This window comes from Podarcis erhardii (genome assembly GCF_964252035.2).
Source record: "Podarcis erhardii genome assembly, chromosome: 8".
In the NCBI taxonomy this organism is placed as follows: domain Eukaryota; kingdom Metazoa; phylum Chordata; class Lepidosauria; order Squamata; family Lacertidae; genus Podarcis; species Podarcis erhardii.
The window spans coordinates 59,405,152-59,430,253 of record NC_138499.1 but is presented as its reverse complement, the minus strand read 5'-3'; the positions used below and the strand labels follow the sequence as shown (position 1 = coordinate 59,430,253).

Here is a 25,102-nt window from a genome sequence, read left to right as displayed (position 1 = left end):
CGAGGGAGCCGGCGTACAGCCAGCATGACTAAGCCGCTTCTGGAGAACCAGAGCAGTGCACGGAAACGCCGTTTACCTTCCCACTGGAGCGGTACCTATTTATCTACTTGCACTTTGATGTATTTCAAATTGCTAGGTTGGCAGGAGCTGGGACCGAGCAACGGGAGCTCACCCCGTCGCGGGGATTCGAACCGCCAACCTTCTGATCGGCAAGTCCTAGGCTCTGTGGTTTAACCCACAGTGCCACCCACGTCCCCTTTAAAGGGGATTGTTGTTGTTTAGTCGTGTCCAACTCTTCGTGACCCCATGGACCAGAGCACACCAGGCACTCCTATCTTCCACTGCCTCTCACAGTTTGGTCAGACTCATGTTTGTGGCTTCGAGAACACTGTCCAACCATCTTGTCGTCGTCCCCTTCTCCTTGTGCCCTCAATCCTTCCCAACATCAGGGTCTTTTCCAGGGAGTCTTCTCTTCTCATAAGGTGGCCAAAGTATTGGAGCCTCAGCTTCATGATCTATCCTTCCAGTGACCACTCAGGGCTGATTTCCTTAAGAATGGATGCGTTTGATCTTCTCGCAGTCCATGGGGCTCTCAAGAGTCTCCTCCAGCACCATAATTCAAAAGCATCTTCGGCAATCAGCCTTCTTTATGGTCCAGCTCTCACTTCCATACATCACTACTGGGAAAACCATGGCTTTAACTATACAGATCTTTGTTGGCAAGGTGATTACTTTTCAGCAAAATACACCCAAGCCAGCAGCTTGTGTTTTCTTCTGTAAAGGCAGCACACTTGGGAAGTGAATGAAATCATGTGGATGGGGAGGGTACTTGAACAAACATACACCTGAGTCCCAAGTGAGAGTGATTACCAACAGTGAATAAGCATTCTTGGCAGTGGTGCAGCCTGCGAAGTACTGAAGCCTTAGAACTGCCTCTGCGCTTTGCCTTCTAACTTTCTTCAGACAAGGCCAATTGCCCTATGTTTCTTTTTCTTTTTTTAATTAAAAAAAATGTAAGCAACGGGGGCCCTGTTGGCTCAGGGCCTGTTATGTGTGTACCCGCTGAACCTCATCAGGAGCCCCGATCCTACAAAACCAGGGAGAAGAGCCATCAATCCCAAGACTTCTATTGAAAGCAAAGTAGCAAAACCGGAAGAAACGTCAATCTGTGGCACAGTTAGTAGTTTACCTTCTAACTTTCTGATAACATCTAGAATGATGGCAAAGTTCAGAATGAATATGAAATACCACTCAAAGGGGAATATCTGTTTTTATTACATTGCACATGGGATAAGGTAAAAAAAAAAAAATCAAGACAGCACGTTCATTAATCATTAGCCTAAATAGCAGAGAGAATCTGGAGAAATAGTTTGTCATTAGATTACATTTGATTAAATAGGAAGCAGTCTTTGCACCAACCAGCTTGCACTATTAGTTCATCTAGCCCAGTATTGTTTGTGTTCTAACAGGGTCCTATTACAAGATCCTTTTAATTGGAGCTACCAAGAATCACACTTGAGACCTTTTGAGCAACATAAGCTATTTAAATAGGTGTAGAAGATGAGTGAACCTCAAGTAGCTAATATTTCTTGTGGGCCAGCTTCTAAATCCTCCTGAATTTACCATGCAGTTGTGTGCAATTCCATGCATGAAGATTTTCTTAATATATATAAAAAAGTGTTACATGCTTGTTACTGGCTTTACCTAGGACTCAGAAGTACCATGGCCTGTAGTTTCAGTTGCAGTCCTGCGCACCTAAGAATTAAGTCCCATTGGACTTGACTAGAGAAGGTAGAGGCATCTTGCTAGTTGGTGGACAGAATCCTAACAGGAGAGCACTTTAAATCATCTCCCATTAGCCCATTAGACATCAGTGATATTCAAGATTGAACAACTGTTCTTGCTGCCATGTAGATGTTAGTAACTCAGCATCAGCGATTTATGTTTTGGCCGTCACTGAAAAAGGATAAAAATGCAATTCCATTTCTTTTCAGACAGATGTATCGGAGTCTGGCCTAATTTGAGACGAAGCAGTCCCACTTCCAAGTACAGGTTAAAAAAGTGGTTCATTTCAAATCAAGGTTGGAATCAATAGCGAGGCTTGGGGAAATGTGCTCTTGCCAAACTCTCTTCTGTGCAACTCCACATTTTCACTGGGGCTTCCTTCTTCAGTCTACTCCATTGCAGTGTATTGCAATAAATACTTTAAAAATAGGCCTCTGGGTACGCACAACGCATGTAAACAGTTGAAAGCAGCTAATGGTCTGAAGCAATGACATTTTGTTTTTAGAAGGATTTCCATTCATTATTACGCTTAGCAAGGAAATTTAAACACAGTAATAAGTAATTTTAGATCTCTGCTTCCATTCCTTAAAATGTTAATGCCAGTTAAATAGTACGCAAGTTATGCTTCTCCATTTTTAAAAGGGGCAGAATTTTACAAAAGTGAAGAGTGATTTGCTGAAAAGAGGCTTGGTGGGGAAGCATGACAATTAAAAGGTGTAGAGAAAAAGTCTACCACTTAGCCGAGCTTCTAGGGAGCTTCTCTCAGCTGCTACTACAACTTCAGTCTGCAAAGACAGAAAATACCCATTAATACAGCAAAATTCAGTTCCTTACTTTTTTCTTTCTTTTTTTAGCGGGTCATTTTGCCAGGGCAAAACAGATTACCCCTGTGTACAGCTGGGCACCGTGCATAAGGAAGTCAGGTGATGATGCTTCCCACCTTCACCATAGGTCTCAAGGAAGTTGTGGAACTGTCTTGGTTCTAAGCTACTTCCCTAGGGTTGTGTTGCAGGAAAAAAGCAGGCAAGGGCCTCTTACCCAGCTGGCATAGGAGAAACACTCAAGTTATCACAAGTAGCCCATGATTCACCCTGCAGATGGGCTTGTGAAAACCAGCAGTGCTTGTTTGCCTACCTTTTCTCCAGATTTCACTGTGATCACAGCACTCCCAAATCTTGATTTTTCCTGCAGCAATAAAACTACGGTTATGCACTGTTTGACAGTGTTAATGCTTTCTTTCTTCACTATAGTTATTTTCATTAACAGACCAAAGATCATCTTTAACACAACTCAATTCCCATAAGCAGGGTCACCACCACCCACTTCTCTGGCAACAGATCACCAGTGCAATAATCCCAGCTAGTGTTTGCTACAACCAGAGAACAAGTGCAATGCTGTGAGCATGCTTGTTCAGGACGCAAAGATACCTACTGAACAAACCGCTCCATGTCATTTGTGTGAATGATGAAAACCATATGCTATATACAGCAAGAGGAAAAATAGCTTAGGTCTGCAGTCAATTGGAAACTTTACAGCTAATCTTATCATGCCCAGCCTAATCCTAACCGTGTTTGCTTAGATCCTTTGAAATTCAGTGGAATATAAATGTGCTTGGGAATGGACCCTAAGTTTTCTCAAGTGAAATTTGGGGTGATGGTTCAGTTTCCAAACCATTTAGCATCCTGTCCCTAATTGTGACATTGTAATCTTCTTCAGATGAAGATCCTTCCTGACCCCATTGAGTCAGAAATAGAAATTGCAAGATATCCTTCATGAATCAATTCAGCTGTGTTTTGAACCCACCAAGGAAGTTTGTTGTTCACATGGTTTCAGTTTTAATGGTTAAAACTGGTTAAAATGCATTAAGGACCCAATTGTTAGCCACTAATTCTACCCACAATTTATTTAGCCCAAGCAGTAATTTATCCTTTCAGAGTTTGGTTGCTCACCTCAGGAGAAATGATGACATACTGTGCCTGGAACAGAAAAAAGAGAGACTCCCTTTGGTTTTTAAAGGTGGATAAATCAATTAAATGTACGCTATCTAGTATTTGCTCCACTGAGAATTATTTCAATATAGAAACACAGAAGTCAACTACTATGATGCAGATATTCATAAACTGCTGAGCAGGAGAAACACAAAGAGTTTTCAAATGCAAACAGTTATTACAGTGGTACCTCCGGTTACAAGCACTTCTGGTTACGAATGCTTCAGGTTACGAGTTCCATTAACCCGGAAGTAGCTGCTCCTGGTTGCAAACTTTGCACCGGGATGTGAACAGAAATTGTGTGCCTCCAGTGCGCACGCAGCGGGAGGCCCACTAGTGAAAGCGTGCCTCAGGACAAGAACGGTTTTAGCTTAAGAACCGACCTCCCGAACGAATTAAGTTCATAACCAGAGGTACCTCTGTGCTTTCGTTTATCTACCAAAGCAGACAACACCACAAAGACCTATAGCATTTGCTGTAGCATTACCCAGTCTTCAGGACAAGGCGAAGTCCATGATTTGCAGTTGTCTGTCACATGTCCAGAGGTTGTCTGGTTTCCACTAAATATGTAAACACGGGCAGCCTCTCCTCCAAACAGCCCAGATAAGATGTCTTTTGCTCGAAGAGGTGAGGTCACAATGATCTCATCTGCAAAAATTCGCAGCAGGGGGAAATATATCACATTGTACGATGAGACAAAAACTAACTTGCACTGGATATCCCTGTGCAAAAGCTTTGACTTTTAAAGACTTCATTGGATGCAGGCATACACAAACTTGGGTACACAATTACCAGACATATACAAGCCTGCTTTGTGTCTTCTGCTTCCACTATGGCTCCGCTGGATCCAAACCCATATTGCTCCATGACAAACACCATAGTGACACAAATAATATGCCTGGTTTAAAATAGGCATACCTAGCACCAATGTGTTTTTGGATTTTCTCTATGTCCGGGCCTTTGTAAGTGGTATGGTGTCTGCCACAGACAAATGCAACAAACAATGAAAACTCGCTCCATATTGCATGTGAAGCAGGCCTTAGCCTACAGACAATAATACAGCCAACAAGCCACAAGCAGGTGAATATGTGTTTTATTTTCCTCTCTCTTAATTCCTACCCCCCCCCCTTTAATGTAGGAGTGACTAATGTTTTTTGGCCCATGAGTCGTCTTAGTTTTTGGCCACTCAGCACTCCACATACATTTTTGTACACACATAGAGATCACGGACACAGAACACAGCACCCACTCCCTGTCCCAGTTGATCCAAACAGATCAACTGAGGATTGAGGTTGCCACTTCGCTCACACTCATCCGATAGGATGAATACAGAGGAGGCAATTTGCATCCCCATCAGGATGCTGGTCCTGGCAGAGAAATTCAAACCCCAGCATCATTCCAACTCACCACCCCACCCCAGTCATTTTGCTGCCACCACCAAAATTTGTGGATTTGGGGGTAAAAAAAAAATGCTTGGGGGACCAGGTCAGGCTCAAGGGCTGTGAGTTCACTACCCTAAAGAAGACTTCTAATCTTCTTTAGAATTTCTGTCTGAGATCACCCATTTAATGTTCCCCACTAGAGTGCATGGAGCATCTTTTGACCCTACAATTCTTGGTGCTGGCCCAGGCTTGCAAATACACTTGTATTTTGGCCTCTTTGTTTGGATTTCTCTGCTTCTTTCACTTTTTCTTCACTTTTTTCTAAATCAAGCTCATTTGTTCGATCTAGCCTTTCCTTCCTTCTATATATGCTTAAGGCTGTTAAAATTCTTGGTTCAGAATTTATTGTTTCACACTTCCTCTTTGTCCCCTTATTTCACCCTTCCTGTTCGTGTGTGTGTGTGTGTGTGTGTGTGTGTGTGTGTGTGTATCACATCTCACAACATCTAGTAATTTTAGGTGCTTCACAAATGAAATATGATACTGATTATGAAGATTCCGTTTTTACCAAGTCCATCATTGTTTAGGTCACGCAGGTGCACATCTCCTCCAAAGCGTGAAAATCTCCTGTCCCCACTGAAAGTGCTCAGCAGAAATGGCTTGGCAGGGTCCGTCAAATCATACATCAAAGCAGTTCCTGCTTGGTGCAGCACTGAGCTTATAAATGCAATCCTAGATGCGCTGTCTGAAAGAAGCCAAGCAAGATGACGGGGGTCACATTGCTGTTCCTGGGAGATGGCAACGATAATTGGCATTAACAGATGGGCACTGTCTACGGCAGGTTATAACTGGAATTAACAGCAAGGAAACTTTGGCTCCGCCATCTCCATTTTGTGAAATTACACATTAACGTCACAATGACAACAAAGGGTCCGCTCTCAAAATCATAATGTCAGCAACATTCTCAATCCAACGTAGACATTTCTTCATCTGGAGGCAGCAGTGGAGCTATAGCTCAGTGAGAAAGTGAATGTTCTGTATGCCTGAGGTCACCTACATTAAAGGAGTTCAGGAAGCAGGGCTGAACAAGACTCAGGAGAGTTTTAAAGCTAAGTCATGGATAAGGTGAATCAATGGTCTAACTCGTTGCAGAGCAGTTTGTTACATACTAAACCCAACCCAATATAGTCTTCACTTTCACATGACATTGGGCACATGTGGCCCTCCCATAGCAAGAGGGGATTCCCATACACTAGGCATAGGCAAACTCTGGCCCTCCAGATGTTTGGGACTACAATTCCCATCATCCCTAGCTAACAGGACCAGTGGTCAGGGATGATGGGAATTGTAGTCCCAAACATCTGGAGGGCCAGAGTTTGCCTATGCCTGCTGTACACATTCTGAGGACAGTTGACTCACCCTTTATGTTAAGTATGCGACACCACAGAATCCTATTCATCACCTGCTCTAGTGTAATTATCTGGAAGCAAATGTGTATAGAAAATTGACTTTCCCTCATATAGGATTTTGTTGACCCAAAAAGACAGACAGATATGAATAACAGGTGTGGGAAACCTCAAGTTGCAGCTGCTGCAAGAACCCTTGGTTTTTCCTTTACAGGTAGAATTCTGGGTGCTTTTTGAATTTGGCACTTTTTTGTGTCACCCTGCACAACAACCAAATGTTGCCTTTGAAGCCCTCTCAAGTCTAGGCTGCAAGGGAAGATTCTTCCTCTGCAGCCCCAGCTTGAAGTCAACCCAAGTTCTGTGCGACTCTGTTGTCCCTCTACATTCTGAAACAGCTGGTGTGAGCAGCAGAACTGCAGACTCAGCTGTGACCTGCTGCTCTGTTAAACCATGATGTTCCTCGGTTTCGGGTTGGATGCTACATACATGCTGTGCTTCAGAACTGCCAACATCCAGTCCTTAAAGCTTTGAAAATAGGAGAGCAACCAGGATTTCCCCCACCCCCTGTCAAGAGCAGGATTCTCTTGGAGTAATCTTTCAGCAGCAGACTGGCCCAGAAATGGCAGTGGGTAGAATCAGAGGTCTCTTTCTCTCCTAGTCCTCTTTTCCCTGCTCTGCAATTCCCATGATGATTGACTCCAAGCACCTATTTAACTTTTAAACAATTGATCAGTCTCGTTGGTGTATTGCAGAAGTAAAACCACTGCAAAGAAAAAACTGACTCAAGGACAGTACTGCATACCTTGTGATGGTGCACCAACTACCAACACTTGCCTGGGGATTCCTTCTACAGAAAGGAAGCCGGTGGCCAAGGATGAACCAAGTCTCCCCATTTCCTGTGTGTCAAAGAAGAAGAAGAAGAATAAGTTGGCACCATGGCTGGAGTCTTCCTTGTATGTTTTTTATATTTGTCATTTCAAGGGGTACCAAAAAGACCTACCCTATCTCCGGTTAAGGTAAACCAGCTCTGCATGCTTGGTGGGATATAGCCGTATACCTTTCCAACAGTCATCTTGGTATCTCGTAAGACATAGCAGCTTAGACTACTGCACACGGTGGTCAAAATATGAGGAACATTAAAAAAGAAGAAGAAGTAATTGCAAGAGATAGCACCACCACGGCAATTCTTGGTTCAGAATCTAAAGTATCTGGAACGTGACGTCTTAATTTAAATAACAAGTTTTAATTGCAAGAGTTTCTGCAGGATTGCATTCCCGTTAAATAGCAAATTAATAGTTTGGGGATTCTCCTGGACTCCATATTATCTATAGAGATTTAAGTGGCGTTGGTGGCAGTTTAGGCTGGTTTACGGTCTGCCACTGTAGCTAAAGAAGGGGTGTTGCTTGAGTTACATATGCCTTAGTTCTATCCAGACTAGATCGCTGTAATTTTCTCTGCTTAGGGCTGCCTTTAAAAACCACTTTGGAAACACCAACAAGCAGACACAGCAGCTGCAAGAAGGCTTGTGGAGGCCAGGCATTCATAGCAAAGCTGTACCAGATGCATTAGCTGTCTATTTGTTTCAGGCCCAGTTTGGAATGCTGGTATTGACCTTTAATGCATAAATTGGAAGGAATGCCTGCACCTATATGACCTTGATCAGGCCTTAAGGCTGTCCTCTTCCCAAGATTTATCAGACAGGTGAGCATAAGATCAGGGCCTCTCCAGTAGTGGCCCCACATTTTTGGAACTCTCTCCCCAAAGTAGTAGTGCATATGACCCAACTTTGTTAGTCTTTAAATGGACCATAAACAAATATTTATTTCTGTGTTTTATTAAATGACACACTTTTCCAAAGAGATACTGGAGAGTTTCTTTATAGGAGGTTTGTCCCAAACCAGCAGAATACACTGTATCCAGTCCCCAATTCTCTCTCTTCCCCCACCCCCCGAATATCCAGCTTGCAAACAAATAATAATATGCCAACAAATGGAGGTCCATGCAGACTGGGGGAAAGCTATGGCAGACCAGACATGGCATGCAGGCTTTATGTTGATTAATACTGCTTTGCATATATAGGTTGCATCCAACTAAGTTATACTCAGAGTAGACTCACTGAAATCAATGGACCAGACTTAGTCATTTCTATTAACTGAAATGGGTTTACTTTGAGTACGATTCTAACATTGGACACATAACCAATTATCTTTAATGGTTGGGATATATTGTTGTAAACTGCTGTGTGAAACCTGTGTTTGAAAAGTGGTCTATAAGTCATCGTCAGGGAGCATTAGGAAAAGAGAGGTATTTGGCTTGTTTGAAACAACCTCTAATAAGCAGAACAAGTATTAAAACAGTACACATTTAGAAATAATACTAACCTACTGCATAGGGTTAGTTTACATTTAAAAGTGCACAATGTTAGGCTGGGTATGATCACATTCAAACTTCTAAAATTAAGTGCAATATACCTTTTACAACTTTTCCAGGAAGGACTGCCGATAAGTAGCAAGGTTGTATTTTGAAGTTGGACACTGCTGAGTGATGATCCAAACCACGCATAATCCTTTTCTCCTTTTACTATCCAGTCAGCATCTGATAGGAACAGCTGGTCTGATAGACCAAACAAAAACAGAGGATAACATACTGCTGTTTCTGGTACATATCACTTTATGAAAGGATCATGGTCTTCTGGTTTGTTCAGTCATACTGCACTACCTGGATCATAATTCTTGCTATTTTTTAATACATGAAAACTAATGTTGAAACTTCAGTCAGATCAAATTGTCTCTGCAAAGATGCCAACAGGGCAGGGTCAGTTCAGTTCATCAAGTGATGCAGCAGTCCTATACATGCTTACCAGGGGGTAAATATTCAGTAAGACATACTTCTGAGTTGGAATACATAGGGTTGCACTGTAAAACTCCCTCTAGTCTGTTTTGGCTCAGAAGATTATGGAATGGTATACAAAGCCTTCTGCATGAATTCATACTGGATCTTAGGCTGAGGGTCCTTTAGCATTAAAAGCATTGTCCGGTGTTTATTACCAGCATTATAACTTGGAGAAGGAATTAGACTATTACTGTGGTTTTGTCTTACGATGGATTTGAAAGGGAGCTAATAGAAGACGCAAGAAAAAATAGCATATGAAATAGCAGAAATAAATTCCAGCAAAAAAAACAAAGTCACCTTGGCTGCTTCTATTGAGAAACGAATAAAACGAAGCCACAAATCCTCTTTGTTTCCCACCACCAGCTGCGTAAGGAGAACCAACTACGAGATCATTGTTTCCATCGCCATCAAGGTCAGCTGCCAGCAGTGACCAGCCAAGGTTACAGTATATTTCCTGCAAAAGGAAACTGAGATTTTAGTAGGTCTTGCAATACTGGAGTAGGTGCAGGGGATTAAGTTGCATCTCACTACCCTTCAGTCTGTCTTGAAGCCTTGTATGCCTGAGCCCACCTGGTACAGTCTGTCGGGCCTAGTAGTTGCTTGTCCAACTCAAATCAGTTTTCAGAGTCTCTCTGAGCTTGTGCTGCAGCAGCTATAAACTGAGAGGAGGAAAACTGGAGAACAGAAGGACAAGGAACCTGCAAGCTCCAGATAAATAGTTTCTCTAAACTGAGAGAAAACTAACAGTAAACCATCACTTAGCAGAACCATGGCTGAGCAAGAAGACAACTCAAGGGCAGAGCGGATATGTAGGAGATGGAGATAGTTTTGGGAGTTCCTTTCTGCCTAGGACAAGCACAAGTCAAGGCCTGTGTCTGACACTATACAGGAAGGTGTGTGTTTTTTTGTCAGGAACCGGGGGAAGAGAGTGATTTCCTTTCTCTTTCTTTCTTTCTTGTGTGAACTAACAGCAGTCAGTCTTGAAAGTCTGTACTATAGACCCTATTGCCTGGAGTATAAAATGGGCCAATTGAGTTGTGTTTCACCAAGGCAATCTTGGTGAAAATTGGAGAAGAAAGGAAGACATCTTGTTTAGCACCTGAATCAATAATGAAATTTCAGTAAAGCAGCCCCACTACAAATCCTCTCACACCACCCGGTCCATGATGTAAGTAACACAAGATGACTCAAGGAAATGAGACGAACCACATAGGACAGTGTTTTTGCAACATTCTTTTGGATGGCTGAATGAAAAAGCTACAAATGTTGTATTATTTTATTGTTGTTAGCCACCCTGAGCCCGGCTTCGGCTGGGGAGGGCGGGATATAAATAAAATTATGATGATGATGATGATGATGATGATGATGATGATGATGATGTTCGGATGGCAATATCTTGGCTTAAGACAAGATAGGAAGAAGTGTTATCATTGCATCAACAACCCCTTTGATTCTCCTTCCACATATGCAAATGAGGAAGTATTCTGTTAACTACAGTTTCCTGTTTCATCTAAAGCAGATAAATATGATTAACAGCTTCAGAACAAGCCAGGATATTGAGCCATAGTTTGAAGTTGGCTTGTTCTGAAGCCATTAAGCATAATTTCAATTTAGATGGATCAGTAAACTATAATTAACCAAGGGATTTCTTGTTTGTTTGCTCATACACCTGCACAAACTTCATTCGTGCAAGATTCATTTGTATCATGGTTTATTAAGTCCAAATGTGGCCCTAGTACACACAGAGGAAATACAGAATCCTTTTTCTTCAATCTTACATCATTGTACTTAACAGTGCTTCATAAAAGTACAGGAACTGTTATTGGCACACATTGGTACACACAATGACATTGATTTAACATATTGTGTGCCAATGAAGCAATAATAAATCTATTATAATAGAATCCACACGTATGTTTATTCTGGATAGATCTAGAGAAACCCTAGATTTAATTTCTTATATGTTTGTATTGCATTTCATCAGCAAACTTACTTGACAAGCTATGGTGACATTTGGTAGGCTGTGGAAACCTTGTCCTCTATTGCCAAAAAATACATATACAGAGCCCTGGATCAACAGAAAATAAAATTATAATGGGGTATGAATCAAATCCAGAATTTTTATTTAATTTTTTAAAAAATTCAATTTCACCTCATCCTTTCATCTTCACATGAACCTGTGTGTCCAGGTGTACAACTGCAATCTAGACTAGTCTAATCATTCAATTTGAGATTCACAGATATTGGCGTTCACAAAACAGGTTGGTCCTAAGATTGTCAGTCAGATGATGCATCTGCTATTCAGTCTGCTTTATTTCACTTGGGCCATGCTAACGTCCCCTCTTATGAATCACCCGTATTTACTAACCTGCACTAACATTTTACACTGTAAAAATGCCACACACACATATTCTTACCCTGTAACTGAGTTCCTGTGATCCTACAGATGGGGCTCCCACTGCTAGATCCAACACACCATCTTCGTTGAAATCTAGAACTGCTACTGCAGAACCAAACCTTGCTGAAGGCTTAAAAAGAAAGAAGCCTACATCATTATGGCAGTCCAACACCCATTTTAAAAGCTTATCTGTCTTTTTAAGGAATACCTGCTCATATAACGTTCAGCACAATTGATTAACATCTTTGGATTTTTTGTTTGTTATTTAGCTTTTTTTTTTTAAGTTGTGACAAAAGACTGTATTTTAAATATGTACTTTAAACCCAGCTCCTAGTTCAACACTCCATTCCACCATGCAAATATAATACTCAGGAGAATGGCCAAACCCTACTACTTTCATTTAGCTCATATAGATCCCCAGTAAAGAGTCCTTAATAGTTTTAAGCAGCAACGCTCTTTATTCACAATGGACTTTTATCTTTAAGTGATATAGATTAGAAATGAAGTTAATGGCATTGCTAGTAGAAAAGAAGATGCCGCCAGTCTTTCAGATGACTGGAAACACAAGCAAAATGTTTTCAATGACCAATGTGTGACTTGTTTTCCTACCTTATTCCCCTCCAGAATGCAATCTGCTTCCTGGTCTAGGTCCAAGTTTGCATGAGGCAAACCTGATTCATTGCCATAAACAATATATACACGGCCTATCTGAATGTGTCCCAGCCGGCTGTATCCGGGTGCTCCTGCTACCAGGTCATCGTAGCCATCCTGGTTTAGGTCAGCAGAAATCAATGCCCTGCATATTGAGTGAAATAATTCCAATTACTATTTTGGTTTACATTTGTTTAAAACTTCCACATTTTCATTTGCAGATTTTCAATTGTCTATATAAAAGAGTAATTGCCGTGGTGGCCCTGAAGAAAGGTGAGATCCAAAACAAAATCTGATTTAATTTTTTTATTATCCCAATCCTGTATCGACAGGATTACATGCCTTTAAATTGCAAATAAAATGGCTTGGGTTTCCCCCCCACCAAACAAGATAATTTCCCTGCATAGTTATTACATGCAGGTAGGATAAGCATCCAGGCAATAGTATTGAGTCCATACAAGCTGATCTATCAGAAAAAAAACAGAATGGAGAAATCAGAACTCAGAACTCACCACCCAAGTCTAGCATATGGAGTTTTCAGAAAATATGAAGCACTGGGTTTGGTGACATGCTTTGGTGACCCTTGTGCCGTGACTGACAACACTCTCCTCAAACCTTTTGTAGTGGCACTATTGCTCAACTGAAGATAATTCTGGGGGGAAAAATGCAGAAAGGAATATTCAAGCACATTCATAATTATATTTTGGTTGTTGACCCAGCAAGGACCCAATTTATATTTAGTGCAATACACAAGACTCACTGCAATGAACAGGTGCCTCTACATTTGCAAACAGTTAGTGCTGTGCTGAGAATTTATCCTACTTTTTTGTTTTGTTTTTGCTTCATCATTGTCTGTGTCAATGAACGAAAAAGAAATTGCATTAATAAATTATCAAAAAGGAGAGGACGTTTTGGTGAAATGGTCACAGGGAGGGTGCAGGGTTTTGTTGTCATGCTTTCCTCACCTTGGAAGTGGCCTAGGACATTTGTAATCATCCCGAGGATGAGGCCGATAAATGGAAGCCTCTTTCTCAGAGGAAGAATTTTTTAAAAAAATGGAGGCTAGATTTTGGCACATCACTACACAGCTATTGTCAATTTCATTAGATTTTTTAAATTATATGTACTACTACTACTATACACAGAGAGAGAGAGTGTTTTTTTCTTTAAAAATGTTTAGGGGTGCTCTCAATTTCCTACTCATACCGAAATACTGCCCCTCAATGAGACCACACTTAGATTCACAAAATGTTTAGGGGTATGCATCCCCCCAGGAAAAAAAGCACTGTATATATGTACTATGTTATCAGACCCTCCTCTAGCTGTATCTCATGACCTCTTGAAAGAAAGGAGATCGTCTGTTGTCCAGTAGGTTAATTAAACTCCAGCGCAGTGCTGCTAAAATATTGAGCCATTGTTACAATCTCTTGGCTGAGGCCAGTTTACATATTCTACTATACATTTTGACTTGAAGGTTTACTTGGAATCACATGACAGGCACCTACAGAGTTTCCCCTAAGCTACAGTGAACAGAAATATCTCACATATGGTAGCTTCATACTGAGCGCTGTACATGTAATGCACAGAACAAAAAACTACTTCGTATTACCTGAACATAATATATAGGTTTTTTGTGGGGTGGGGTGGCAAAGAACATGTAGAAGGCAACTTGCCAACAAACAAGGCACTGGGTGTCCAATGTATCTCCATATATATTTCTATCCCTTACCATTAATATCTAAATGCCAGAAAGACTTACTGCTGTCCAAGGTGGCACTTCAAAATAAACTCCTCGCTCTGTGTAGCTGATATTTTTTTCAACTGATTTGGCCATTGAAGAAGTCGTTTGTCTGTAGTGTTCAGTTTTGGACTGTTTGATTCTGTTGAAATAAGGCAATAACAATTAGACATTTGCTTCTGGGAACATAAAAATGGAATAAATGTAACTGATAGCCCTTTACAAGAGATTACAATGTAATAAGTGTTTTAGTTAAGTACAAAACTGGAAAAGTCCGATGTTTAAAGCACAAAATGTACAGAAAGGTTTTTTATGGACATTTTCTGGCAATACTCAATAGTTCTTTGCTTTAAGTATTTTAAATTTTTTATTAAACATTTGAATGATCCAATTTAGTATTTCACTCAAAACTTAGCCCATTGTGGTCTCTTGTGTATTTATGGTTGTAATTTTGGCAACACAAACTCTCCGTTTTGTGCTGACAAGTATATGCCAACTTTTTACTAAAAAACTAACAAACCATTTCCATTTGTTCCATAAGAACAATCTTCTAGAAGGCCAGAGGTAAACTTCTGTTTTTAATTAAGTTATTCTAACAATATTTTCAGGAGAGCCAGCCAAATGGGTGGACCCCAACCAGGGATGCTATAACAGTGGATTTCCTGCATCAGTAGTGAACTGAACCAGCTACTTTTGGAGGTTTCTTCCAACTATACAGTATTCATCAAAGGAAAATCATAAATGAAAAGCTTCAAGTATTTGAAAGTTGGGTGATGCTGGCTGAGAACGTATCAGCGGGCAAGGTCCAAAGTTCTACAGTATGGCTTCCACTGATGCAGCGAGGCTGTTCCATCTTGCTTTTCCCACTTCCACTCATACACCCCCCAAATCTGCTCTGGAGATTTCTCTGGAGATCTCCTATGGGAAATGCAAGAATATGGGTTTTTTTCTGATCTAGATGGTGGGCCAATTGCAACAGAAAGAGACACAGGATGTAGACGGTCTGAATTTTGTTTAATGGAATGAACAGGAAAAAGACAAATATTGTTCAGACAACCAATCAAACTAGGCAGACATACGTTACGTCTTTACTTACATGACAACATTTGTTTGTTCATCTTTACAGCGTATATACAAAGGATTCTCAGGAATAAAGCAGCCACTAAAGAAGAAATTTTCAAATAATTATACTAAATGCATAATTTTAAACACTGACTACTACTTCATAAGTACCCAGGGCGCACAGTACAATTCTATACCTCCCTGCTGCTCTCAGATACCAATCCTGCTACAACGTACAATGTTGCTAGATTCTGCACAGCAGCGTTCAAAATTTATCGGAGGATGACTGTGCCACAAACTAGATTTAATTAACGTATCAGAGCACTCTGTAAATTAATAGTTAAAGTCTTTTATATATCAACCTTTTATGCTCTTACAAACCCGCCCAATGATCCTATCCCTTCTTTTAGCTTCTTTTAAATTCTTATAGACTTTCATATTCACATTCTGTTTTAACACCTTTTAGCTTTCCAAAACACTTTTCAGATTTTAAATGACTGTATCCTACCCTTTTATGCTGGTTTATGCCCATAATAAAGATTTGCATTGTATTGTATTAATTAAACCACACTACTATTCCTCTCTCAGAATTAACCAGATGTCCTTAAACTTGTTTTCTATAATTGCAAACATAATCAGCACTTCATATGAAATGTTAGAAGGCTAATGGGTGACTATTACATGTGAATTATTATAGCGTCCACAGCTCAATTCACAACTTATCTGAACCACTGTTTTTAGATGAAAATATCTGCATAATTTTATTATTGGTTTAGAATAGTATACCCTGGTCTAGAGAGGTTAAACCAGCACCTCACCTTGTTCCGTTCTCTAACATTTGACTTGTTAGCTCAAAAATGTTATTTGATGAGAATGCCATATCATCCACACCACCGAGAAAATATTCATGGAATCTGTTCACCAAAAATGGGGACTTCCTGGCATAGATGGGGTAAAGCTATGAAAATGGAAATGCAAATTAATTAGATAGATGAGAATTTCAAGAGTAGCATTCAAGAAAGCTTTTTTCAACAAAAATACATTACCTTGGCGACAGTGATCATTTCGCCAAACCTGCAGGAGAAAGTACAGTATTCTCTATTTACCATCCGTGTAGAACTTTTCAGTGCACAAAACACTTTTTATATACACTTATGTGCTTACTTTGCTGTTGTTGTTTTTTATATTGCCTTGAGTACCTCTATATAAAGATAACTGACAGTTTAAATACAGACATAACATATTCAGTTCTTAGCTGATTATTAAAATCACTGCTTAATAGCTCCACTGTTAATGGGGAGGGAATAATTAAAGCAATCCATATAAACAGTGCTTTTCTCTGGGGGGACGCAGGGTGACGCATACCCCTAAACATTTTGTGAATCTAAGTTTGGCCTCATTGAGGGGCAGTATTTCAATATTAGTAGGAAAATGAAAGTACCCCTAAACATTATTTTTTAGAAAAAAGCACCGCATATAAAAGTATTTAGCTGCAACAAACTACGGTTTATCATTACAGCAGCAAGTCAAAGCGAGTCGCAAAAAATTTCCTTTTTTGATTAACTTCAGTTTAGCATTACGTCCAACCCCTAAACTGTGGTTAAGTTTAACTACCTAACGTTCGAAGCTGGCTTGTTTCAGTAAACCATTTTTAAGATTAACCTGTTTGCATGAGTTCTGACATAACAAAACACTTTAGTTTATCAAACTTGAAAATGGAAACTTCTGATTTTTCTCTTCATGGGCACACTGAGGAAGGAAAGGTTCCCTGCAGCTCATTCCCATGATGCTAAATAATAGTTTATGATTACGCCAAACACAGACTTTGTGGGCCACTACAATGTGGAAGCAGTATTCACTATGTAGAAAGATAACAAGGGCATCTGTCAGCTAAACGCATTTATTTCAGTAAAATTCATTAACAAATTGGTTATTCCAGATTTGTTATTCAGCTGAAATAATGAACTGACCAAAACTATATTTACTAAACACACAGCCTGATATGAGTCTGCAGTGCAAAGAAATGTTTAGAATAAGGGCAACAATTGCTGGCCCATCAGCAAATGTTAAAATATGTCCACATCCCTCCGGTATCTCTTTCAACTCCACACCATGATTTCCTTTAAAATGTATATATTGAGACATCTCCTCCTTAATATTTATCTGTTTCCCATTTCAATATGTCAGTCCCTTCCAATCTTTCCTTTAGCACCAAAGCACAATTTTTTTTAAAAAAACCAACCAATTGTCCTTCTATCTACTCTGGCCCATCCACTTATGGGAGATCCCTTCCACAAAAAATAAAACACGCATCACAACTTTAAACTTTCTTCTTTCGCACCTTTTCTTCTCCAATTCTCATCATTTAACAGCACTTGCTCTATCCTTATTTGCATGTCTAACCCATCAACAACAAACTTCCTCTGTTTGGGCCCAGTGTCCTCCACTCTGAGTTTTGCTTTCCCAAAATTATTTATTTTCTCATTCAATTGCTATACTGAGAGGATTTTTAGTATGTTCTTCATTAAAAAAGGGATCAAAAATTATAAAACCTGCACTGCTGTAGGAATAAAAATGGAAATATTTAGCTTGACTTACACTTCAAGAAACTGCAGATACGTGCAGTCAACAATCGTCTCTTCAGTTATTACTTTCAGCCCATAAAGTTCCTGGTAGATTGACAGTAAATCTTTGACTGGCACATACCTAAATATATTGAACAGCGGAGTTTCTTATTTAAACCAACAAAGTTCATTGGCATAAATCAAGTCCTCAACTAAAATTGTGGACTCATCCGCAGCGCCCCCCTCCCCAGCGGGTGAAGCCACAGGTAACAACAGGTGTGAACAAACTAGACAAGATAATTTCAACCCCAGAGTCCCTGATGCAAGTAAAGGTAAAGGACCTCTGGACAGTTAAGTCCAGTAAAAGACGACTATGGGGTGTGGCGCTCATCTCGCTTTCAGGTTGAGGGAGCAGCATTGGTCCACAAACAGCTTTCCAGGTCATGTGGCCAGCATGACTAAACTGCTTCTGGCGCAATGGGACACCATGACGGAAGCCAGAGCGCACGGAAACGCCGTTTACCTTCCCACCACAGCAATACTTATTTATCTACTTGCACTGGTGTGCTTTCGAACTGCTAGCTTGGCAGAAGCTGGGACAGAGCAATGGGAGGAGCTCACCCCTTCACATGGATTCGAATTGCCGACCTTCCAGTTGGTAAGCCCAAGAGGCTTGCTCAGTGGTTTAGACCACAGTGCCACCTGCTCCTTGATGCAAGGATAATGTTATAACATTGGTTGCTTAATAGCTCCACTGTTAATATTTAACATTGGTTATAATGTTGTAACATTGGTTCCGCAACACCACATTGGTGGTGGTGGTTAAACCATGGATCTTTCGCCATTGTCTCTGCTTCTGAACCCTCTGCTCCCTGCACACTCTCTCTCACTCTCTCTCTCTCTGTTTTGAAAATAGCACACTTACCAGCTTGGTTCCAAATAACTAAAATCAAGCTCAAACTGGCTCAGCACGTCTCCTCCTAAAATTAGAGGGCAAAAAGAGAGTAAGACATCAACTTACTGAAGCAAAAACCATACAAAGAATTTTGCCTGCCTTTTAAATTTGAACAAAATCTGGAACACCTCCACAGGCCCAATTAGTTTCTTTCTCGCTTGCTTGGTTCCATTAAGGGCATTTCTTCCTGTCTGCCACATACTTTTGGATTTGTCCTCTCCCTTATGCTCAGAACCTGAGCAAGTTTCTCACTGTCTGCTTAAGGGTCTTATGTCAAGCATCTCAGCCAGCTGAAATGCCCCATGTGAAACTGAGCAAGCTATACAGAAAGAAACAAGTGCCATGGTTAAACAAATCACTTATTTCAGGGATAAAGTCACTGAAACCTTAGTGATATCAGTTTTTTTCTGTAAGAACCTTCAGGAATTTAATGGAAATCTAGGGAGAACATTCCAGGATCCATAAGGAAATAAATTACCAAAATCACCAGCAGCGTGAGCATCTGAATATGAGCCATAAAAATCAATCTAGGAAAAATAGAAACAAGTTATTTACATCAAAGAAACAGGAACATGAACAGAATCAGAATTTCTCATTTCTCCTCTTTGATACAAAGCAACATAGGAGATGATCCAGACCCTTGAAGCTTCTTTTTCACCCTTGCCTTTGCATAAAGTTCCACATTCATCCAGCAGGATTTCCTAGCCAATCAGTTGCAAAAACTCAAGACTTTTGTCTCCTTCTCTGGCTACCTCCAAAACTGCCAAGGTGTTTCTTTCATGTCTACCAAACCCTAATGGCTACTAGTCAACAACCATCCTTACTCATCAGAATCTTAAGAGTTTGTGCTCTCCCTGTTCTCTTGCACTATAGAGAACATCCAACCAATTACCGGCAATTTTTTTAAAGATAAACAGCAGTAAGGATCTTTCCTTCCTTCCTTCTCCCTCCCACCCCAGATATTATGCGATTGTCACTTAAGGGGAACAACAAAACCAAATGATAAAATATGCTTGTTGTATGCTTCAGTCACAAGGAAAAAATGACCCGAGCCTAATAATAAAATAAGGCACCACTTACAGCTGCCATGGCATGTAAAAATCCTTGTTCAATCCCCAAGCTATGCCAGCTCACATCTGCCACCATATGAGAAGCGATGCCGAAGAGGAAAGCCACCAGTTTCTCTGTGGCCTAAACAACAGAAACAAAAACAAGCAATTCTGCATTAAGTGCATTGAAACCAAACTCTCGAAAGGTATTTGGAGACATTTAGTTGACATGTTTGCTGATGAAACCTTGCCTATGCTTTCACCAACACAAGGGAGAAATCGACGTGGTATGTTATTTATTTATATAGCATCTTCAGTGGGCATGCACGCTGCCATTTTTACAGCTCGTCGTTATGAAACGTCAAATTTAATTTGACATTTTCTCTTTCAAATGCTTTTGGTACAAATGAGAAAGGGTAAGAACAATAAGATTTATGAAAAGACTGATACCAGGGCCTTCGGCCTGCGCAATTTATGGGAGATTTATTACCTCTCCCCAGGGCTGAGGATAGTTCTTTCTGATGTAATGGACACTGGTACTGAGGAAAGGTGCCCAGTGAGTGTCTTCAGATACTTGACGGAACAGCCCTGAAACACCAGACAAGAACAACATTATTTCATGTTAACTTTTTAAATTGATTTTTAATTTCAAGTAACAAAACATACCCATACAAGTAAAACAGAGCTTAGTAGCTGTACAGAAAAGAAAGAAAAATAGCATTGGAGGGTTGCAGTTTTAGACGCTCCAAGAAAGCCAATCAAATGAACATGTCTCTCCATAAGGTTCCATGAGTCGATGGAGGGTGAAAACCAATTTCAATTGTCTTAACAAAGTCAATAAAAGCATACCATGTCATTTAGAAGGGGTGAGGCCCCCCTCAATTGATATTTCTTTCGTGAAACGGTTAATTTGTCCAAAAGCATAATGTCCCATACTTGCAAAACCCAGGCTTCAAAAAGATTGGCAATTAAAGTTTTCCCATTTTCCACAATCATTAATCTAACTGCAGTTAATAAATGAAGGATGAGGTCTTTATTGGTTATGATCATAATTCGTGGAGTAAAACATGACAATAGGGCTAATTTGGGGTCTGGTTGCAGCAATTGTCCCATCATTTGATTGTTTGAAAAAACTTTTTCCCAAAAAGGAATAATTTTTAGGTAAAACCACCCCATGTGGATTGGAAAGCCAGTACATCATTGCATTTCCACTAGCAAAGGTTGAGTGTGTTGTACTTAATTCTATACAGTCTGGCTGAGTACATATACCAGCAATGTGCTACATTTAAAGGTTTTTCTTGGAGTTCTAATTGAGATGGATCCAAATAGTAGTTTATTCCAAATTGGTTGCCAGAGTTGTTCCTCTAATTCTTCTCCAAAATATTTTCCCCATTCACGAAAAGTTGGGCCAGTAACCCATAATATAAATTATAAAGCGTATCAATCCAAGATGCACTCATACCAAAGGAACGTAGAATTGTAAAGAGAGATTGCCGGTTTAAATGATCAAGTGCCTTGACTGATCTCCTCTGCCTGCACCTTTTAAAGTAGCCTTCTTTAACCTTGGGTCCCCAGAAGCTGTTGGCCCACAACTATAATTATTCTCCTCATTCCTCCTGCTGTGTTCCTTGGCATTCGTTGTTTGAACAGTGGTTTCTTCTCTTCAGACTCTCCACTGGCATAATTACAATTTAAATATATGGACTCCTAGCCAGTCAGCTAGTAAAAATGCATTAAGAATCAGGCTACTTGTCAGTAGTATGGGGGGGGGGGACTAATTTCTCCAACCATTTATTACCATTCCTGCAGATACCAGAATAAAAGGCATCAGGATACAAGCTTCCAGCCTGATAGGCATCTTGGTGGGTTAGTATCAACTGGACAAGAGGATGGTGAAGAAACAGCAATAAAAGTAAGAGAGAAAGGGGGAGGGGGAAGAGAGAGAGAATATTATTAGTTGCATATTACCAATATTTCAAATACTAAAACAGTAAGTACTTAATACTCACATCTAGCTATTGTTAAAGTCACTCAAATACTGTCTCTTAAATACTCATAAAAAATATTAAAGGTAAATATAACAAGGTTTTACATAGTTTGGTAAGGATGAACAAATGTCAGTTCTTTTACAATGGGGTGGCTAACCCCTAGCCTATGGTCCGGACAATTTTTGTAATAGTTACAAAAAGAAAAGGCATGGAAGGAAGCTCAGTGCTGGGGTGGGTGGAGAAGGTAGCAGAAAGAGGAAACATTTATTAAAATGCTTTTTAATGTTAGACTGCTAAGTTTCCTACCTTGCGATAATTAACATTTCCTTCTGGGCTGCTGAAAAATTCCAGAGCTCTGTGAGCTAGAAAAATAACATCACATTAGCTTCCTGATGGCTTTTGAAAAACAGGGGCTCTGCAGTACTTAACTGGAGATCACGTACCATCCTCTGGGAAATATGCAATTCCCTACAGTGTCCAGATTTTGCTGCATGATTGTATCCCTTAATATCGGGAAATGTCAAACAACCTTCACCTACTGGTTTTCAAAGAATATAAAGAGATATCCTTAACTTACTTACCCACACACAATCTATTATTTTGCCATGACAAAATTTATGGAGAAACAGGTAATGGCAAATTTGTAAATAAACATAATCCTGGCAGTATGTTTATTTTTATCATGGTTATCCTACCCATTCAAGCAGTCTTTCAATTTGACCATATTGCTTAACCCTAATTTCACTTGTTGAATTAACAATGTATTGTTTTAAGATGCCTTATGCAAAAGACTAGAACAAAAGCATGAATAAAAGAAGTTAAATGCCTGAATTGCCTCCTAGCCATAAACTTTGTAGCTGAAAATTCATTACAAAATGAATTGCAACTGAAGCCTCCGCGGGTAAGACACAAATTCCACAATGAAATATATTTCTAATTCTTAAGCTACCCTCTCCTCTTGATTTCTCAAATATCGGGGAGATAAATTATAAGGTAAGCATATAATTTTTTTAAGGCTTGAAAGCTCAGAAAACATTTAGCATCTACGGTAATTTCTGCATATAAAAATTAGTCCTGAAGGCTAAGATACTCAGATTTTTAATATGTTTGAGTGAAGATAGCACACATATGTGCTGTTTTCTGTTAATAAAATATGCCAAGTTTGCATTATGCTGGTATCATTTCACCTTTTCTAGATACATGCAGCCCTAGCCTTGCTAGCAGTTTAAAACAACATGGTAATCGCAGTATTTTATTCAACAATTGCTGCATATCCACCCCCCTTAAATAACACTTACCTGGTAACTAAAATGGTCAGATTACAGAAATTATCTGTTATGATGCTTCACAACACTCATGCCTTTATTATCAAATCTTACCTATTTCAATATGTGTTGACAAGCCACATGGTGTACCTTTACGGCAAAAACTGCAAAGCACAGCTAGAACAGACCAGATCTTGAAAGCTTCCATGTTGCGGATATTCTGGACTATAAACCATGGTTTTCAAGATGCTTTCAATAGGAGGACTGTGACCTTTGAAATATGGGCTACAGTGCATTTCTTAATCAAATATGTGACTGGCACATAAACTAAAGCCCTCACGTGATTTGGAAATGTGTTGCCAGTTTCCCCTGTATCAGCCAACAGATCTGAGACAAGAATCGGTCCCAACGAAACTTAATATGATGTCGCTTTTCCATTGATATCTGTGAAATGATGCCTAGAACAGAGAAAGGATATTATTGTATGATGTTTGGCAACTGCGTCCGTCCGTCCTTCCTTCCTTCTCTCTCAACGCACCATTGTTCATTAAACCGTTCTCTGCTAATGCAGGTGATATCAGTGAAAATAACATATTTCACTTAAAAACAACAACCTAAAATACTGATGGTTGTGTCTTGTTCTGTTAATGTCCATAATACATGCGAGGTTTGCAATACTTATGAATTCTATCTAAAGGAATAAAAACTTTTAGTAGCAGTTAACCCATTGGGGGGAGTTTTACTACATTCACAAGTGTTGCTGCTGATTCACACATTATATGGGAACAAGTACCAAAGTACCAGGACCAAAGACTGTACTCACACAGTCGTTCTTTTGGTATCATCCATCAGCTCCAGTACTAGGGGAAAATTCTCCCACTGCTGGTACAGCTGCTCCTTATGAAAGCTGAGGGGAGAGGAGGCCTGATGGAGCTAGCCCATGGGTAGGCAAACTAAGGCCCAGGGGCCAAATCCGGACCAATCGCTTTCTCAATCCGGCCTGCGGACGGTCCGGGAACCAGTGTGTTTTTACATGAGTAGAATGTGTCCTTTTATTTAAAATGCATCTGGATTATTTGTGGGGCCTGCCTGGTGTTTTTACATGAGTAGAATGTGTTATTTAAAAGGCATCTCTGGGTTATTTGTGGAGCATAGGAATTTGTTCTTTCCCCCAAAAAAATATAGTCCGGCCCCTGACAAGGTCTGAGGGATGGTGGACCAGCCCCCTGCTGAAAAAGTTTGCTGACCCCTGAGCTAGCCCATCCCATATGATGCTGGGGCTGATGGGAGGTGTAGTCTGAAACATCTGGAGGGCACCTGGTTGGCAAAGGCTGCTGTATGCACCGCCGCAGCTGTGTTTGACTGCACCCATTCCATCAACTGGGAAACCCAGCATTATTACACTGGCAACCACATTATTATCTGTGAGGAGGTGGGGCAAAATGTTTTTAAATGGTCAGGTCACAAATTTGGGGGAAGAGAGGGGCCTCTTACGATACAGCTGTTGGCCAGCTCCAGGTTAAGAGACCCAAACTGAGGGCTGCCCCAAAGCAAAGGACAAGGCAGTGCCTTCCCATGACTGGGCAGAAACCAGCTGGAAGGGCAGCTGAATCTGGCTTCCACTGAGGTGAAGGGGCAACATCCTCCACTCTCCCTAAGGGGAGCAGGCTAGCTTAAGGGCTGCAAGACATACGCAGCTCTGCTCTCAAGCACTCTCAACTCTGGTTCAACACTGCTTACACTGACTGGCAGCGACTCTCCAGTTTCAGCCAGGGCATCTCCTAGCTATTGCCTACACTGGCTGATGGCAGTGGCTCTGCAGTGCAAGGTTTCCAGGCAGAGGGCATTATTTCCCAGCCCTACTTGGAGAGGCCAGAGTTGATCCTAGGACTTGCTGCGTGCCAAGAAGATGCTCTGCCACCGAGCATCCTCCAAAGCGCACGGAGACATGATAATGAAACAGACGACGCAAGCTTGGG

General features: G+C 40.5%; 1 protein-coding gene and 1 long non-coding RNA gene across 4 annotated transcripts in view; one reads left to right on the top strand and one right to left on the bottom strand.

The window, feature by feature from the left end:
- LOC309348388 overlaps positions 1–25,102 on the top strand; it is an 84,553-nt gene that overhangs the window by 41,865 nt on the left and 17,586 nt on the right. The gene's annotated exons all lie outside the window — the stretch shown is intronic.
- The window catches only part of GPLD1 (glycosylphosphatidylinositol specific phospholipase D1), a 25,047-nt gene continuing 1,196 nt past the window's right edge, over positions 1,252–25,102 (bottom strand). The window contains exons 2-26 of one of the 3 annotated variants that reach the window (XM_081873383.1): positions 23,238–23,581; positions 22,165–22,220; positions 21,669–21,747; positions 20,361–20,458; positions 19,902–20,012; positions 19,300–19,348; positions 18,792–18,846; positions 17,901–18,008; positions 16,349–16,376; positions 16,121–16,260; positions 15,337–15,402; positions 14,262–14,382; positions 13,015–13,154; positions 12,461–12,647; positions 11,871–11,981; positions 11,447–11,521; positions 9,751–9,907; positions 9,033–9,174; positions 7,562–7,664; positions 7,364–7,457; positions 5,724–5,900; positions 4,261–4,421; positions 3,735–3,761; positions 2,920–2,970; positions 1,252–2,570 (exon numbers count right to left, since the gene is read on the bottom strand). In XM_081873383.1, the coding sequence (XP_081729509.1) occupies positions 2,493–2,570; positions 2,920–2,970; positions 3,735–3,761; positions 4,261–4,421; positions 5,724–5,900; positions 7,364–7,457; positions 7,562–7,664; positions 9,033–9,174; positions 9,751–9,907; positions 11,447–11,521; positions 11,871–11,981; positions 12,461–12,647; positions 13,015–13,154; positions 14,262–14,382; positions 15,337–15,402; positions 16,121–16,260; positions 16,349–16,376; positions 17,901–18,008; positions 18,792–18,846; positions 19,300–19,348; positions 19,902–20,012; positions 20,361–20,458; positions 21,669–21,747; positions 22,165–22,220; positions 23,238–23,331 (2,508 nt within the window). In that variant the 5' untranslated portion in view covers positions 23,332–23,581 and the 3' untranslated portion in view covers positions 1,252–2,492. Of the gene's footprint in view, positions 2,571–2,919; positions 2,971–3,734; positions 3,762–4,260; positions 4,422–5,723; positions 5,901–7,363; positions 7,458–7,561; positions 7,668–9,032; positions 9,175–9,750; positions 9,908–11,446; positions 11,522–11,870; positions 11,982–12,460; positions 12,648–13,014; positions 13,155–14,261; positions 14,383–15,336; positions 15,403–16,120; positions 16,261–16,348; positions 16,377–17,900; positions 18,009–18,791; positions 18,847–19,299; positions 19,349–19,901; positions 20,013–20,360; positions 20,459–21,668; positions 21,748–22,164; positions 22,221–23,237; positions 23,582–23,946; positions 24,171–25,102 lie in introns of those variants that run through there. The other 2 variants (XM_081873382.1, XM_081873384.1) reach the window with 2 other exon arrangements.